At 41.3% G+C, this 16833-nt stretch overlaps 1 protein-coding gene across 1 annotated transcript in view; it reads left to right on the forward strand.

Annotated features, from left to right (window-relative positions):
* The first annotated feature begins 11116 nt into the window (after nt 1–11116).
* Nucleotides 11117–16833, forward strand: part of LOC125355944 (vomeronasal type-2 receptor 116-like) — a 29826-nt gene continuing 24109 nt past the window's right edge. Inside the window, exon 1 of the mRNA XM_048352199.1 lies at nt 11117–11181. Coding sequence (XP_048208156.1) covers nt 11117–11181 — 65 coding nt within the window. The remainder of the gene's footprint in view (nt 11182–16833) is intronic.

A 16833-nucleotide genomic window follows, 5' to 3' on the forward strand; every position in this document is an offset into this window, starting at 1 on the left:
GGGAAACATTTCATTAATTCTTGGAGGACACTTTAAGAAACTGGATATTGTGTGAAATTGCGTTAATCATCCCAAGTTGTTAATGATGTTACACAACAACAGTTAAAAGAACTTTTTTTTAGAACTCAGATGCAAAACAAGATCACAACACATACAATTGCAAAAAAAAAAATACTTAGTTTAAGAATTATTATTCTGGGGCTGGGGATATGGCCTACGGTCAAGAGCGCTTGCCTCGTATACTTGAAGCCCTGGGTTCGATTCCCCAGCACCACATATACAGAAAATGACCAGAAGTGGCACTGTGACTCAAGTGGTAGAGTGCTAGCCTTGAGCAAAAAGAAGCCAGGGACAGTGCTCAGGCCCTGAGTCCAAGGCCCAGGACTGGCAAAAAAAAAAAAAAAAAGAATTATTATTCTGCTGTGTGCCCATAATTCAAGCCTGTCATTCTAGCTACTCAGGAGGTTGAGAATGGAGGTGTGAAGCGAGCCTGGGCAGGAAATCCTGTGGGACTTTTGTCTCCAATTAACTTCCAAAACCTAGAAGCGGAGCTTGCTTAAGAAGGTAGAGTGCTAGCTTTGAGCAAAAATGAAGATCAGGGTCAGCATCCAAGCCCTGAGTTCATGTCCTAGTGCTGGCAGAAATGTGTATGCACACAAACACACACATTCACGTATATTATATACGTATTTATATTTCTATATACATAGACACTTCGCAATTGTTATGCAGAAACATGTAATCTCTAAAATTGGTTTCAAATGGTCATCCTTCCTATCTCTGTCAATCAAAATAATTGGGCCTGCAGTGGTGAGACACTACAGCCAATATAGACCCAATATTTTTAAAAAATCAAAGTAGGAAGCAAAATTTTAAAAAGCAGTTTAATTCCCACTTTCCTTTTTCCCCTTAGCACACATGGTTCATCATCTGCGTCTAGGAGCTTTCCAAAAACCTATTAAATATTCAGTTTGGCCCCAAAAGTTAGAAGCTAAGCCTTTGCTCTTCCCAAAGGGTTCTTTAGTTAAGGTTGATTAAATATTATTAGCTCCTCCTTCTGTTCTGATGTCACAGTATCCTTTAAATAAGTTGTATAAACAAGTTAACATGACTGATAGAAACAAGACCTGCCAATGGAAAAAAAAATCACAAAATTCAGCTGAAACCAGTTTTGACAGTCTTTGCTTGCTAGGTCCCATTGTGTTGACCTTCATGTTGCAACCTTCAACTTCAAATGCAAGTCAATGGAATTGCTGCAATTCTTCCATGTCTGCATTGTGAGGGTAAGACAGCATTTAAGGGAGGTAGGTAGTGGTCACAACAATGTTATGTGTCAGTATCCCAGCTATTTGATTGCCTTTGTCAGCACCATGAGGCTAGGAGTAGCATGGCAGAATGACTACTGTGACTCAGAGCATGAGACTGGATGGTAAGACCTAGTCCAGTGATCTGAGCCCACCATAAACCCTTCACTGCCACCCTTTACCAAATTCACACATTGGGCATCTCAGAGAGAACACACATATTAGGCCACCAACTACCCTGTGGCTATTACATTCTCAGAATTCATGGAGAACCTGTAGACTTTTTCTTGAGTTGCTATAAAATATCCGTAGAGTGGTGTTATTTGAATTTCCTACTACATCTGTCCTTGAAACAGATGGAATAGATCCAGCTTTGTGAATAGTAGAGGAAAGATTCACAGTCTATAGACTGGGACTCCACACTGAAAATACAGATTGCTATGTCACAACAATGCCACCAGAGGGCAAGCCAAACTCATCCTCAACAAAGCCTCAGAGTCCAGACCTTGGAAGCCATGGAGAGCAGGTGGGCTGCTGCCTCCTTGTCAACAGGCAGCTGAGGCTGGCCAGCTCCCTGCACAACTGTCATAGCGCACAGGTGTATGACACTCTGCTCATCACATGGCCACGGTTCTCTAGGTGCGTGTTTCTGAATACTGTCTGGTTTATGAGATGTGTAATGAGCACACTCTGACAATGGTGCTTCTTTTCACCAGGATTATTGGAATGGAGTGAGAAGTCCAGTTCAGTGGTAGACCAGGATGTGCGAGGACAAGCACTGCCCTCTGAGGGGCAACAAGCTCTGTGTGCACAGCCAGCACAACCTGGCCTTGGGAATTCTCAATAGGGCAGAGCACACCGAGGGCCCCGCAGTCTAAGAGATTCCGGGGAGATTGTATATGACAGGCTTGGAGATGAAAACAGTTTGAAATGTCAGTGCCATCACAGAACCTGTTTTCCAGAATCCTCAGCAATCAGCAAGACACACATTAGACAACATTTCCACCCTTGATCAACACGTCCTCCTTATGCTTCTAAGGAGGAGACACGGTGGCTGAGAGGAGACTGTGGATGAGGACATTGCTGACTTTCCTCATGATTGGAGAGAACAGCAGGGAATCAGCCAGCCCCATGGAGCAGGCCAACTCTGAGCTCCTGGGGACTCAGTCTCTCAGCCTGACCATGGCCTCTGGGCTGGGCTCAATTTCAGTGAGGGGTCAGCATTTCCCTTCCTGAATCCAAGGCCACCACTGGGCACAGCCTTGGTCACTCCGGGTTCTCAGCTCCATCCTTCTGGAGGTGACTGCTTCTCTCATGGCCCAGGGCAAGAAGGTCAGCGCTGGGCAGATGCTCCAAAGCTCTCCAGTGAATTCCAGTGACTGGGAGTTCAGCTCTGCCCTCACATCTCCACACCCGCTGAAACCACGAGAATAATTAGAAAGAAGACTTCATAGTCACCTGTTGGCCCTGACTTGTCCCAACCTCACCACGGTAAGATGTCCAAGGCCTCTGCCTTCTTCATCCTCTTTAGATGCATTGCGATGAAGCACTAAGACTCACAGAATTCCTTGACTCAGGGGCCTGCATGCTGAAGGCAGAGGTGGCTCCTTGTGCTGTTAACCTGGGCTGGCATGTACAAAGAAAAGCATGATATGATATTTGATTGATCACATGTCCATCTATGTTTTATCCAGACCTAATATGTTTCTTTAGTGATATTTTTACTGGATTCAGAAAAGATCAAGAGAGATAAAAAAAAAAAGATCAAGGGAGAACAGTAGAGATCATGTCTGTAAAGCAACAAACTTCTTATCATATGGTATTTCTGCATATTTTGGTCAGCGACTTTAGATCATCTCTCTAAAACCAAACTATTACTAAATAAACATAAAAAGGGCTCAACAGCTACATAATATGATTATATACGATGAGGCTAAGCAAAATGAACTCCAAGAGATGGAAACAGGAGGATTTTACTGTTGCCAATGTTTGATGTACTAGCTGAATTTCCTGTGGCGTACCCCCTGTGGTCACTGTATATGATTCTGGTACACTGGATATTGTATATATGCTAATCTGAACTGGGGAAGGGAAAGAAAAATGAAGGAGGGTGTAACAAATATGACAAGAAATGTACTTACTACCTTATTATGTAACTACACCCTCTCTGCACATCATCTTATCAATAAAATTTAATTTAAAAAAAAAAAGATCAAGACTCTCTCTCTCTTTCTCTTCTTTTTCCCAGAGATGCAAACAGAAATACTGTTATCTAGGAAGACATGATGTTTCCACTCCTTGGGAAAGAATAATAGACAGCATCATGTATGGTTGGTAGCAGTGATTTTTTTTTTTTAGGTTTTACATTCGTTTTTTTTTCCAAATTTTTATTATCAAACTGATGTACAGAGAGGTTACAGTTTCATACGTTAGGCATTGGATACATTTCTTGTACAGTTTGTTACCTTGTCCCTCATACCCCCCCCTCCCCATGTAGCAGTGATTTTTGTTTAATAATCATGTCCATCGTCAACACTTTTCACTTCATTCTGATGAACTGTGAGGAGTAATAGTAAAGGACACAAAGGTGACAAAATATGAGAGCCCTCAGATTAGGAAAAGTACAGTCGATTTAGAAACTGGGAGTAGAAGACACCTAAGGTTTCAAATAAGTAAGGCAAATATGAAAGTCATTATTCAGAAATCAGAGTAAAAAAAAAACTTGCTCAACTTATATTGTAATGGTCATCATTAACACTACCACAAAATACTTTTCAATACATTCCGTATATTACATATTATGTGTTTGGATTAAAAAATTAAACCACTAGACCCCTGTGCCTCCTGCTGGAAATCCTAGCTACTAAGTAGGATAAGATGCAAGAATTGCAATTGGAAGCCAGCTCAGGCACAAACGTGCATGAGTATCTTATTTCCAACCTGTCACCCAAAATCTGGAAGCAGAACTGTGGGTAAAGTATTATAGCAGAGTGCTAGAACTGAGCACAAACGCTAGGGGATAGCATCAAGCCCTGAGTTCATACCACAGCAAAAATACACAGAGAGATAAAGACAGAGATACAAAGAGAACTACAGAGAGAGAGAGAGAGAGAGAGAGAGAGAGAGAATACCAAAAGCAAGTGTGAAAGAGAGAAATGATTTGAGCTAGGTGTCATGACTAATACCTATCAACCTACCTACTCTTGAGTCTCAGATATGAGAATTGTTGCACAAAGTCAGCACACATAAGAAAGTCCATGTGCTTTTTTCTTTATTGTCAAAGTGAAGCACAGAGGGGTTCCAGTTTCATATGTAAGGCAGTGAGTACATTTCTTATCCAACTTGTTACCTCCTCTCTCATTTTTGCTGCCTTTCCCCGTCCCCCTTTCCCTCCCCCCCCCACCATGACATGTACAGTTGTTCACACCAAATGGTTTTCTAAGTGTTGCTTTTGGAATGATTTGCCTTTTTACCCTTTATTTCTTGATTTTGGAATTCTCTTTCCCTTCCTTGGATCTAATACACGTATATACAGTATCCAGGTCACTAAGATAAGATACAGTGATAGCAGGGGTAAAACCACAGTAAGGGAATACAAGTGAATAAGAAACATACTGTTTCACATAGTTCATGTGATTTTTATCTCCAATTAACAGCCACAAGTAAAGCACTATATGAAAGAAATGGAGGTGCGCTTTATGTGGTAGCACAGATTTAGGCAAGTCACAGACAGCAGAGGATCACAAGAGCCCAATAGCTATACCCATATGAACACATAAGAGGATGTTAAGTGAAATGAACTCCATGTTATGGAAACAATAGTTATAGCACAATTGTAACTACTTTCAACATCCCATGTGTAACTGTAGCTTCTATTATTGATGATCCTCTTGTATCCCCTTCCTGTGGTTGTACCTACACTATCTCTGTATCTTATCTGAGTATATTGGAAACCGTGTATACTGGCATTAGAACTAGGAAATTGAAAGGAAATACCAAAATCGAGAGACAGAGGGTAAAAAAAGACAAACAACTACAAAATCAGTATTTGCAAAACTGTTTGGTGTAAGTGAACTGAACAACTTATGGGGGAGGAGGGGGGAAGAGAAATGGGGAGGGGGCGGGGGAATGAGGGACAATGTAACAAAAAGTACAAGAAATGTATCTAATGCCTAATTATGAAACTATAAGCTCTCTGTAATTCCATTTGATAATAAAAACTTAAAATAAAAAAACAAAAGTAACATAAAGAAAAACAGCAATGAAGGAGGGGGAAAAAAAGAAAAAAGCTAAAAGAAAGAAATGGAGGTGTGCTATGTGGAAGAATATTAACCGTGAAAGAAAAAGATAAAGGCCATACAAAGACCCTATGGTCAAGATCCAAGTACATAAACTAAAAATAACAGAAAAGGAGGAGGGAAAAATGAAGGGAGGGAGGGAGGGAGAGAAATAAGGAAAGAGAAGAAAGGGGATGAAGAGAGGAGAGTTAATGAAGCTGGAAGGCAGAAAAGAAGGGAAGAGAAATGGAGGGAGGAGGAAAATGAAGAAAGAAGAAAGAAAGAAAGAAAGAAAGAAAGAAAGAAAGAAAGAAAGAAAGAAAGAAAGAAAGAAAGAAAGAAAGAAAGAAAGAGAAAGAAAGAAAGAAAGAAAGAAAGAAAGAAAGAAAGAAAGAAAGAAAGAAAGAAAGAAAGAAAGGAAGGAAGGAAGGAAGAAAGAAAGGAAGAAAGGAAGGAAGGAAGGAAGGAAAGAAGGAAGGAAGGGAAAGGGAGGAAGGAAGGAAGGAAGGAAGGAAGGAAGGAAGGAAGGAAGAAAGGAAGGAAGGAAATAGAGAAAAAAGAGAGGAAAGAAAGAGGGACAGAGACAACAAAATGAGAGAAAGAAAGAAAGAGGAGGAAAGGAGAAAAAAGGAAAAGAAAATAAATTTGTATTATTACTTGGTTTTAGAACACAAAGTGATTATCTTCCAGAAAAATTTCTTGAAAATGAATACAAGATATAAATAGAAACGAAAATATGTAGCAATATATTTATGAAATCCCTTGTTACATCAGTTGCTTCTGTGCATTATACATTTTAAAAATAGTCTTTAAAATATCTTCTACAGTCAAATGGTCCCCAGGGAGAAGCACATTCTCTGCAGGCAAATCCATGTTTCTCTTATCTGGTGTGGGACTCCTGTGCACACAAGGCCTGTCGGGACTCACTGAGCTCAGCCAATCCTGCAGCTGTGCACAGCCCTGCCCAGCCCTGCTGATTTGCATGAGCCCAGAGCCCAGCCCACTTCCCTGAGCTCTTCTTCAGAGGCTGCTCACCCTGTGCAGCTGTCAGTCCCAGCCAGCACCAAGCATGGACATGAGGACCCCTGCTCAGCTCCTGGGGCTCCTGCTGCTCTGCCTCCCAGGTAAGGATTTGATGCTGGGGATTAACACAGCTTTGTGCAGTCCAGGCTGTCTGGTAGATCAGGGAAGGCCTTTTGTAACGTAATGATCAAGGTGGATATTTGTTTTTATGTTTGCCCTGCCAGGTGCCAGATGTGACATCCAGCTGACCCAGTCTCCAGCCTCCCTGTCTGCATTTCCAGGAGACACAGTCTCCCTCAGTTGTCGGGCCAATCAGGATATTAGAAATTATTTAGCCTGGTATCAGCAGAAACCAGAGAAAGCACCTGAGCGCCTGGTATACGGAGCATCTACTTTGGCCTCTGGGGTCTCATCCAGGTTCAGAGGCAGCAGGTCTGGGACCGATTATTCTCTCACCATCAGCAACCTGCAGCGTGAAGATGCTGCCACTTATTACTGTTTGCAGTATGATGAGTTTCCTCCCACAGTGATACAAGTCATAACAAAAACCTCCCAGGGAAGCAGAAGTGAGAGGCTGGGCGGCCCCAGCTACTCCTCCTGGGGCCTCCAGCTGCTGACAGAGCTGCTCAGATGCAGCCAGGATCTGAAGGTCACTTGAAGATGTTGATAGAATTGGCTGGGCAGAATTCTCTCTTCTCTAGCTCTCTTGTTCCTGAAGGACAATCATGGCAATGCCTCCCCTGATTCAATAGAGCACACACATCATAGCATGGGAGGACTCTGTGAGCGCATCAGTTGGCCTTCATTTGCAAAGTAGAGACTCGCTAGCTAATCCAAGTTGGCTATTTTTTAATACACGAAATTGATTCTAAGCTACTGCCATTCCAAGATTGGGTTACATTACTGAGTAAAGTTAAGCACAGAAATAAAGTCTTCTCTGGTGTTCCCTCAGACCCCACATCACGTAGCTGTGAAACTCCAGGCCTCCTATCCTAGCTCCTCAGTCAGGTCTAGAAACCCAGGGGAGGGTGCAAGGCTCTCCAGTGTAATCCTGACAGGTTACCCTCCAACCCTCCGCTCCACCCCAGTATCTGCCTGCAGGCTTCCGTGCATTCTAAGCAGACTCTGGTAACTTGCAATCTTCGCAAAGATGCCTCATGCAGAAACTCTACAGGAAGTATTGGTGAAAATGGCTTCCAGGATTAAATAATGAAAAGAATTTGCACACCCAAAGTAAAACAATGATTACAGCGATCCACTCACACTCCATTGCTTTGTTAGAAATCATGTGTCTGTGCACTGGATCGCTTTCCTCATCTTTTCTTTTTTGTGTGCGCTTATCCTAGAGCTTGAACCCGGGGCGTAGGTGATTCCCCGGAGATGTTTGTGCTCACCACTGGCACTCTACCAGTTGAGCCAAAACTCCACTTCTGGCTTTTTTTTTTTTGATATTTAATTGAATATAAATGTCCAAGAGAATTTCCTATCCAGATGACTTCACATCTCAGTCCTCAGATCTCAGCCCCCTGAGTAGCTAGGATTGCAGGAGTGAGCCACTGGTCTCAGGCTCCTGGTTTTTGTTGTTGTTATTATTGAGCTGTCCAGAGTGATTACACTTCCCTAAGTCAAAAAATGTGTATTTCCTGACTTTTATGCTGTCACTTGACAAGTTTATGTTTCCACCTAGTGCAGGTACACTGACTGAACTACAGTAGTTTTAAAGTAAAGAAGGAAAAGAAAGCCAGAAAACATAATGCCAAATTTCTGAACTTAAGATTACTTGGCTACCTGAGTTCCTTGTATTGACATGGAAATTCTAGATTACATCTACTACCTTAAATATTCTTTCAGCAAATTTAGTTTTGCACTGTGTTGACTATATATTTCAAATTAGAGAAAATTGAAAATGATATTGTGTTCTCATTTATGAACTCAGAAATATTCTTAAATAGCTATGTCTCCTTTAATCTAAAAGAGATATATTTCTACTTACCTTGTGTGTGCAGACTCTATTAATTATTATTATTTCTTATAATTTATTTTTATACTCCTCAATAAGTTAGTGCAATGTTCATCAAGAAATAAAGATATTTTGCTACTTAATTCCTCAACTTAATGTCTTCTTTTATTTCTTGCTTTATATAATTTGGAGTAGGACAACCTGTATGATTTTGTATATGAGAAAGATATAGTAAACATTTCAGTATTTAAAACAATCTGATGGAAGAAATGTGAACAATATCACCACTGAGTATGAAAATTGTCATAGATTTTTATATATGCTTTAAACAACCCAGACATTTTTTCATTATTTCTCCCTTCCTTAGACATAAATAGCTTTTGAATTGTCATGAATACATGTTGACTTCTAGAAATATTTTCAACTACTATACACATAATATCTTGTTCCTAATCTTGTTAGAATGGTGAATTATATGGATCAACAGAGTATTTTTAAATCATCTAAATTTAAATTGGCTTTCCATTTGTGTCTTTAACTTGCTCAAAATGAAGTCCTTGAGAGAAGGAGGTGAATATCAGACAATTTTTCATCAGACAAATTTAGACAATGTGAAGAGAAGACAAAAAGCTGAACAATCTGGGTATGTAAGATTGAAGTTCAGAGGAGTTTGTTGTGAACTCTGCTGAAATAAGATTGGAAGACATGTGAGACAGTGTAACCCAGGACTGTAATCTACCATACTCATAGATGAAGAGGCTTGAAACACACACAGATATGGGATGAAGCTGGGCCATTTGGTGGCATTGAGATTGGAAACCAGGGCATTCTACCACTTGAGCTACACTCTCAGCCTTGTAAAGTTATTTTAACAGTTACACAGATAAGGACACTGAGCACAGAGAGGCTAAGGAACTGCATCCATGCCACACAATCATGAAACCTATGGAATCATGTCCCTAACCCGGCTAGTTCCACCTTAAACCCTGCAGGACCACAGTTGGACTGTGACTATGGATGAAGTGCTCAGTACTGAGGTTGCAGTGATAATTGTGGAATTGAATAATACAAATAGAGCTTGATGGACATGCATCACCGAATGGAAAAGTAAAAGAGTCTCACTACCACAGAGAAACTTGTGATTTGGAATAATGATGTACAGAGTCACAGACACACAAGAGAAAATGCTGCTCCATCTGCACATGGAAGATGTACTTGGATCAACATGGCTCCCAATATGCACAATTTGGAGAAGCAGGAAAATACAGCCTGGATTCCATGTAGACAAGTCCAATGAACACAGTTCTCTATTGTGGAATAGAAACATTGAACCTAGCGTGGTGGACCATGATAACTTCAGGTAGATTGTGTCCTTCACCATGGGGTCAGAGACAAGGCCCACTTCAATGCCATGAAAACAAACACGAACACACACACACATTTTTGTGGCCACAACTGATGTTTTTATTAATGCTGTTGAATAATGAATCAGTTGCAGGGTCCTCATGAAAGATCACTCAGCATCAAAAGTAAGATAGGTCTGCAATATTAAGTTCTGCTCAAATTCTTTTAACCTCATCAAATGAAACACTAAAAATATACCTGGAAGCCTTGGTGTTAGAAGTAAAGAAATAAGACTACTATTACTTATTCTCCTCTCCAGATTATGTCAAATACTGCCTGTCTGATTCTATGTGAAGGAGGAGTTAGGGGGGTCACAGGGACTAAAGTCTGCCATCAGCCTGAGAAGAGGTATTTTCCCCATAACTACTTGTTCATGAGTAAGTCAACTGCAACAAAGAAGAGGCAAGGGGATCTGAAGCTGAGAGATTAGCTTGCCCCTTCCCAGATGCTTTGCACACTCCTCTCATTCTGTCCTGCTCAAGACCTCATATCCATGACAAGGCAGAGCGCTGGGGCAGATCTGCTTCAGGTAGGACCAGCGTGAACCATGGAAGCCCAAATTCTGTCTCTGTCTCCTGTTACTCTGACTCCCAGGTAAGAAGGCACAAGATAACAATGAGCTCTGCAAGCTGAGCAGTGAAGATTCAGTGAAAATCAACCAGACTCATTCTGCCAGGAGACAACATGTTTGACTTGAAGATCATGGCTGGCTTTTTAAAAATTTAATTTATTTATTGTCAAAGTTTGTACAGAGGGGTTATAGTTTCATACGTAAGGCAATGAATACATTTCTTATCAAAACTGTTACCTCTTCCCTCATTTTACTTTCTCCTTCCCCCCTCCACATTTCCCTCCCCCTCATTCCCCCTATCCATGAGTTGTATATGGCTGACTTTTCTGTTTCATTTTCAGTCTCAGATAGCACTGTAGAGCTCTACTGATGCATCTCCAGGACAAACAGCCACTGTCACCTGCCAGGCTAGTCCAAGTGTTAAGTCCTGCTTAGCCTGGTACCAGCAGAAACCTGGACAGGTCCCCAAAACCGTCGTCCATGGGGTGACCACACGAGCCACAGGCATCCCTCCCAGGTTCAGTGGCCGTGGATCAGACACAAATTGGCTCCCACCATCAGCAACCTGGAGGTGAGAATGTGGCAGTTTATCGCTGCTACCCGGTGTTCCACAGTGATTGAATGTAAAACAAAAACCTGTGGGTATGCAAATCTGAAGGACCAAGAAGCATTCTGAACTGGAGGTGCAAAATTGGGACACAGAAAGTCCATTAGGCAATGTCAGATATAAATGGGGGCATGTTTGGCCCTGGAAAGTAGCCACTATCTAGAAGTTTAAGGGAAATAGAACACCTAGCATGGACCCTGAGGATGAGCAGCTATCTCCATAGGAATCGCTCTGAGTGATGTCCCAGAAACAAGTTACTGTATTAAAGACACCTTTTCACTTGTAAAATGTAAAGTTCAACCATTAGATAAAAAGAAATGTTTCAATCAGAGTAGGCCAATATTCATGGCCCACATGTTTTCATACAGAGATTCAAAACTGTCATTGGACAAGGTGAAGATTTGGAAAATTATTTATCATACACACACACACACAAACACACACACACACACACACACACACACACACACACACACACAGAGGCAAGTAGGCCAGACACAAGCAGTTTAACATCTATACTAATAGATACTCAAAGGCTGGGATTTTTGAATCAACAATTTGGAGCCAGATTTGGCAGACAAATCTCAAAATCTCTTTTTTATCCATATAACCAAGGAAAACAGTGGAAGTACAACCATGGCTCACATCGTGGAGAGACAGTCCTAAATTGAAAAGACAAGACAGGGAGGCTTCCGGGGAATGGTGGAGGAGCAGCAGAGGCCTAGCTAAACTCCCTCCAACATTGCAGTTTTACCAATCCAGAGAAAGTTTTACTCCTAGAAAGACAGTTCAAGTTAGAACAGCACAGGGATTCTGGCCAGGAAGGAAAAATCCACTTTACTGGCCTGGAAAACCCAGATTTAAGCTCCGGGCAGCATCCCGCCACCATGCCAGTGCAGGCACCGGCACAGCACCCCACACTCCGCACACCTAAAGCATTCAGTAGTGACCAGGGAGAAATCCTCCAGAGGAAGACAGACAGACACGGATCACAGGCTGAGCACGGACAGGCCAAAAGCACAGAGAAAGCATGAGTACCCCACAAAGTACATTCTCACTTGTGGCCACAGAGCAGCTCCTGGGAGGTAGCCCTTCCCCCAATGCCAGAGCAAAGTGGTGTCTTTCACACTGGAATGGGGTCAGACCAGACTGGAACTAAAGTTGGCCTAGGGAAAGCGAGGACAAAGCGGCCATCTATGAAAAGGGCAAGAGGGACCGACCAATGAGAGCCTGCTCCGCCCAGGAGAATGACCCCTGCCCAGGTGGGAGGCTGTTCCTGGGCCCTGGCTCACAGACTCAGGTGAAGTCAGCAAGTGGTGCCCCACCCTGCCTGCCACAATTTCTAAATTCAAAAAGAAAGTGGCTAGCAGCTACCGGCGTTATGGAACAACCACACGGGAGAACAAATAGTTCTCGAGACAGATAAATGGTCCCATCACAGAGGAAGCCCAATTTCCAGGCCGAAATGGATCTGAATTCCATAGCCAGCTCCTCCCAGGAGGCTGCCCCACTCAGGAGGGAGGAACCTCTCCCAGGCAATCCACTCTCAGGTAGGTAAAGAAATCCAGAGGCACCCCGCCCTGTTGAGTCCACAGCCTATTCAAAGCCAGGGGTTAAAGGCAGCGGCCCAACAGCGGAGGGGAGGAGACATGGTTCACAAGACTGTCCATGTCCCCCATCTACAGAGGAGACCCAAGTCCTACCTGCAAGCTGTGCAAACCACAGAGCCCCAGGATTTCACTAACAGGGCAGGGGGGAGGGTCAAAGCAGATCCACCCCCTGAAAAGGGAAAGCAAGTCAAAACAAGGAAAACCAGAGACTGGAGAGAGCCCACCCAAACAAGGAAGACTCCATATTTTTTTAACATTTTTAACTTTTTTATTTTCTATTTTTCATTTCTGATATGTTGGTAGTTTTTTTTTGTTTTCCATTTTGATTTGTTTTATCAGTTTTTTGTTGCTTTTTTCAGGGGGGTTGATAATTTTTTTGTGTTTTGTGCACTTGTGTTCCAGTATTTTTTTCTTTGTTTCTCTCTTCACATTCTCTTTCTTTAAAATTACTTTCCTATGACTATCACCTTCACTCATTTCTACTGACTCTCCATTGTCTATCATTTTAACCTTGTTCTTTCTACCAATTCTACACTTCTCCACATTTCCACGTCACTGAAATGAAACCAAAATCATCACCCACCCACCCCAATATATTTTTATCTATTCTCTTCACTACCTCTAACTTACCCTCCTGATTTACTTCCAGGACCTCTAGACTCCATTGACCCTTGGTTATTGGATAGAGGGTATCCCTGTTGAATCCGAGTAAACCAAAGGGGTTCATAGAGAAATCCAGCCAGTCCAAAAAGAACTTAATATGAGAACAAAAATTGCTCATAGGATTGTATTAGTAAATAAGTAACTACTGATTGCAGGGCTCAGGATTGGTTGTTATATTGAAGTTGTATTCTTTAGGAACACCAAAACTAATTTTAAATACAGGTGTGCAAGGTATCTGTATATAATTGTTAACTTCTAAGACTTGCACAACAGTGCTTAATAAGGTCTGCTTTGGGTCTTAAATGATGCTCACAGGTGCTTGTATATTGACAGTCCCAATCCAAATGGGCAGAAGAAGCACAAGAAAGATGGAAAACAATGGGGTCTCATCTCCCACTCAAACAAGCAGGAAGCAGAGCAGACAATCAAAGACATTGAAAAGAACCCTCAAAATGCTCTACAAAGTTAGAGAATGAAGTTATTGGAATAGGCAAGCTACTTAACAGAATATTAGCCGAGAACTTCCGAAATATCCAGAAGGATAGGACTAACCAGATACAAAAAGCATTTAGAACCCCAAACCTACCAGACCAGAATAGTCCATCCCACCAACACATTGTGATCAAAACAGGATCAATAGAGTCCAAGGAAAGAATCCGTAAAGCTGTTAGGGAGAAGAAAATAATCACATATAAAGGAAAAACAATCAGAATTACCCGACACTTCTCAGCAGGCTCCATGAAAGTAAGGAGAGCCTGGAATGAGGTATACCAAACCCTAAATAAAAATAACTATCAACAAAGAATAGTGTACCCAGCTAAACTCTCATTCATGGCCGAAGGCCAAATGAAAGTCTTCCACAGTAAGGTAAAACTATATCAACATATCTCCACCAAACCAGCTTTACAGAAAATCTTCCTCAAAGATGTACTATACAGGGAAAATAATCAAGATTACAATACAGACAGACAAATGAACCCTAAATAGAAAACCAGAATATTAGATCAAGAATTAGGAAGAAACAATTTTTAACAAGACTGGTATAATGAAAGGAACAAACGATCATCTCTCAGTCCTAACTCTCAGCATTAATGGACTTAATTCTCGAATAAAATTACATAGGCTCATAAGTTGGAACAAAAATCAAGATCTATCTTTCTGCTGCCTCCAGGAGACACATCTATGCAGCAAAAGCAAACATCTTCTAAAAGTGAAAGGCTGGAATCAAATCTACCAAGCAAAGGCCCCCATAAGCAGGCCGGCGTTGCAATCCTAGTATCAGACAAAACTGAGTTCAAATTTAAAAATGTAAGAAGAGACAAAGAAGGTTACAACATACTAGTACATACTAGTAAAGAGATCTCTCCTAGAGGAAGATATAACCATCCTAAATATCTACACACCAAATGCAGGAGCACCCAACTTCATCAAACAAACACTACTGACTCTAAAAAGACTCATAGACCCAAACACATTGATAGTTGGGGAGTTTAACACTCCACTTTCACCTATAGACAGATCAACATGCCAAAAACTGAACAAAGAAACCACAGATCTAAACAATTGCATAGACCAACTAGATTTAACCGACATCTACAAAATAATCCATCCAGCAACAGCAGATTACACATTCTTCTCAGCAGCACATGGAACATTCTCCAAAATAGATCACATCTTAAGGCACAAAGAAAATCTCCACAAATTCACAAGTATCTAAATTATTCCCTGCATTCTCTCAGACCAAAATGGAATAAAATTAGAGCTCAACTCAAACAGCCACCACAGAAAATCCTACAATTCATGGAGACTAAACAACACACTGCTGAACCATCAGTGGGTCATTGAAGAAATTAGAACAGAAATCCAAATGATTATAGAATTCAACCATAATGAGTACACAAAGTACCAGCTCCTTTGGGACACAGCAAAGGCAGTACTCAGAAGACAATTTTTATCTCTGAGTGCCAACACCAACAAACTGGAGAAACAGCAACTCAAAAACTTAAGGAAGCACCTTAATCTCCTCAAAAAAGAAAAACAAGCCAAATCCCAAGTCAATAGACGCGAGCAAATAATAAAAATCAAATCAGAATTAAATGAAATAGAGCAAAAAAAAAAAAACCATCAAGATAATCAACAAAACAAAGAATTGGTTCTTTGAAAAAAGTAATCAGATAGACAGACCCCTATCAAACCTGACCAAAAAAAGAAAGCAACACACCCAAATAAACAAGATTAGTGATGAAACAGGTAACATCACCACAGAAACAACCTAAATTCAGAACACAATAAGGGACTATTTTGCAAACCTTTATGCCAACAAATTCAAGAACCTGGAAGAAATTGACAATTTCCTAGACAAAAACTGATATCCCCAAACTCAACCATGAAGATTTAAAACTTCTAAACAGACCCTTATCCAGCATTGAAATAGAAACGGCAATAAGTGATCTCTAATCTAAGAAAAGCCGAGGTCCAGACAAATTCACAGCAGAATTCTACAAGGCCTTCAAAATACTACTCACACCAATATTTCTCAAACTCTTCAATGAAATTGAAAGAGAACGTTCACTACCAAGCACATTCTATGAAGCCAGTATAACCCTCATCCCAAAACCAGGCAGGGACTCATCACAAAAGAGAACTATAGACAGATTTCCCTGATGAACATAAATGCAAAAATTCTCAACAAAGTTCTGGACAATCGTCTTCAACAGGTCATCAAAGAAATCATACACCATGATCAAACTGGATTCATCCCAGGGATGCAACGTTGGTTCAATATACGCAAGTCAATTCATGTAATCCACCACATCAACTGGAACAAGGTAAAGAACCACATGCCTATATCTCTGGATGCGGAAAAGGCATTCGATACAATTTAGCCCCCATTTATGACAAACGCCATGGAAAAATTGGGATTCCAGGGAACATTCCTGAATACAATAAAGGCAGTCTATGACAAACCAACGGAAGCATAATTCTAAATGGTGAAAAGCAAAAGCCATTCCCTTTAAAAACTGTTTGGTGTAAACCAGCTGAACAACTCACATTCATATTCATCCTCTTGTATTAATTGTTTTGTTATTTGTAGCCTTTTGGACTGAACATCTGATCAGAGCTATGGGTAATGTTCTATCTTGGGAACCTCCATCTAGCCCCCTAGACTTGATCCTAGATCACTGGAGGGAGATTAAGGAGATAGCTCACAACAAGGTGTGGCCCTTAAGAAGGAAAAGTGGATCACCTTGTGCAAGTCAGAATGGCCCACCTTTGAGGGAGGTAATTGGCCACCGGAGGGGAGCTTTGACATAGAAAAGATCAGGACTTTGCAACACATAATCTACACCCCTCATTCGGGCCATCCAGACAAGAGAAAAACCAAGAAGGAAGAGAAGAAACTGTACCCACCTA

Source organism: Perognathus longimembris, chromosome 8 (genome assembly GCF_023159225.1).
Source record: "Perognathus longimembris pacificus isolate PPM17 chromosome 8, ASM2315922v1, whole genome shotgun sequence".
Classification (NCBI taxonomy): Eukaryota; Metazoa; Chordata; class Mammalia; order Rodentia; family Heteromyidae; genus Perognathus; species Perognathus longimembris.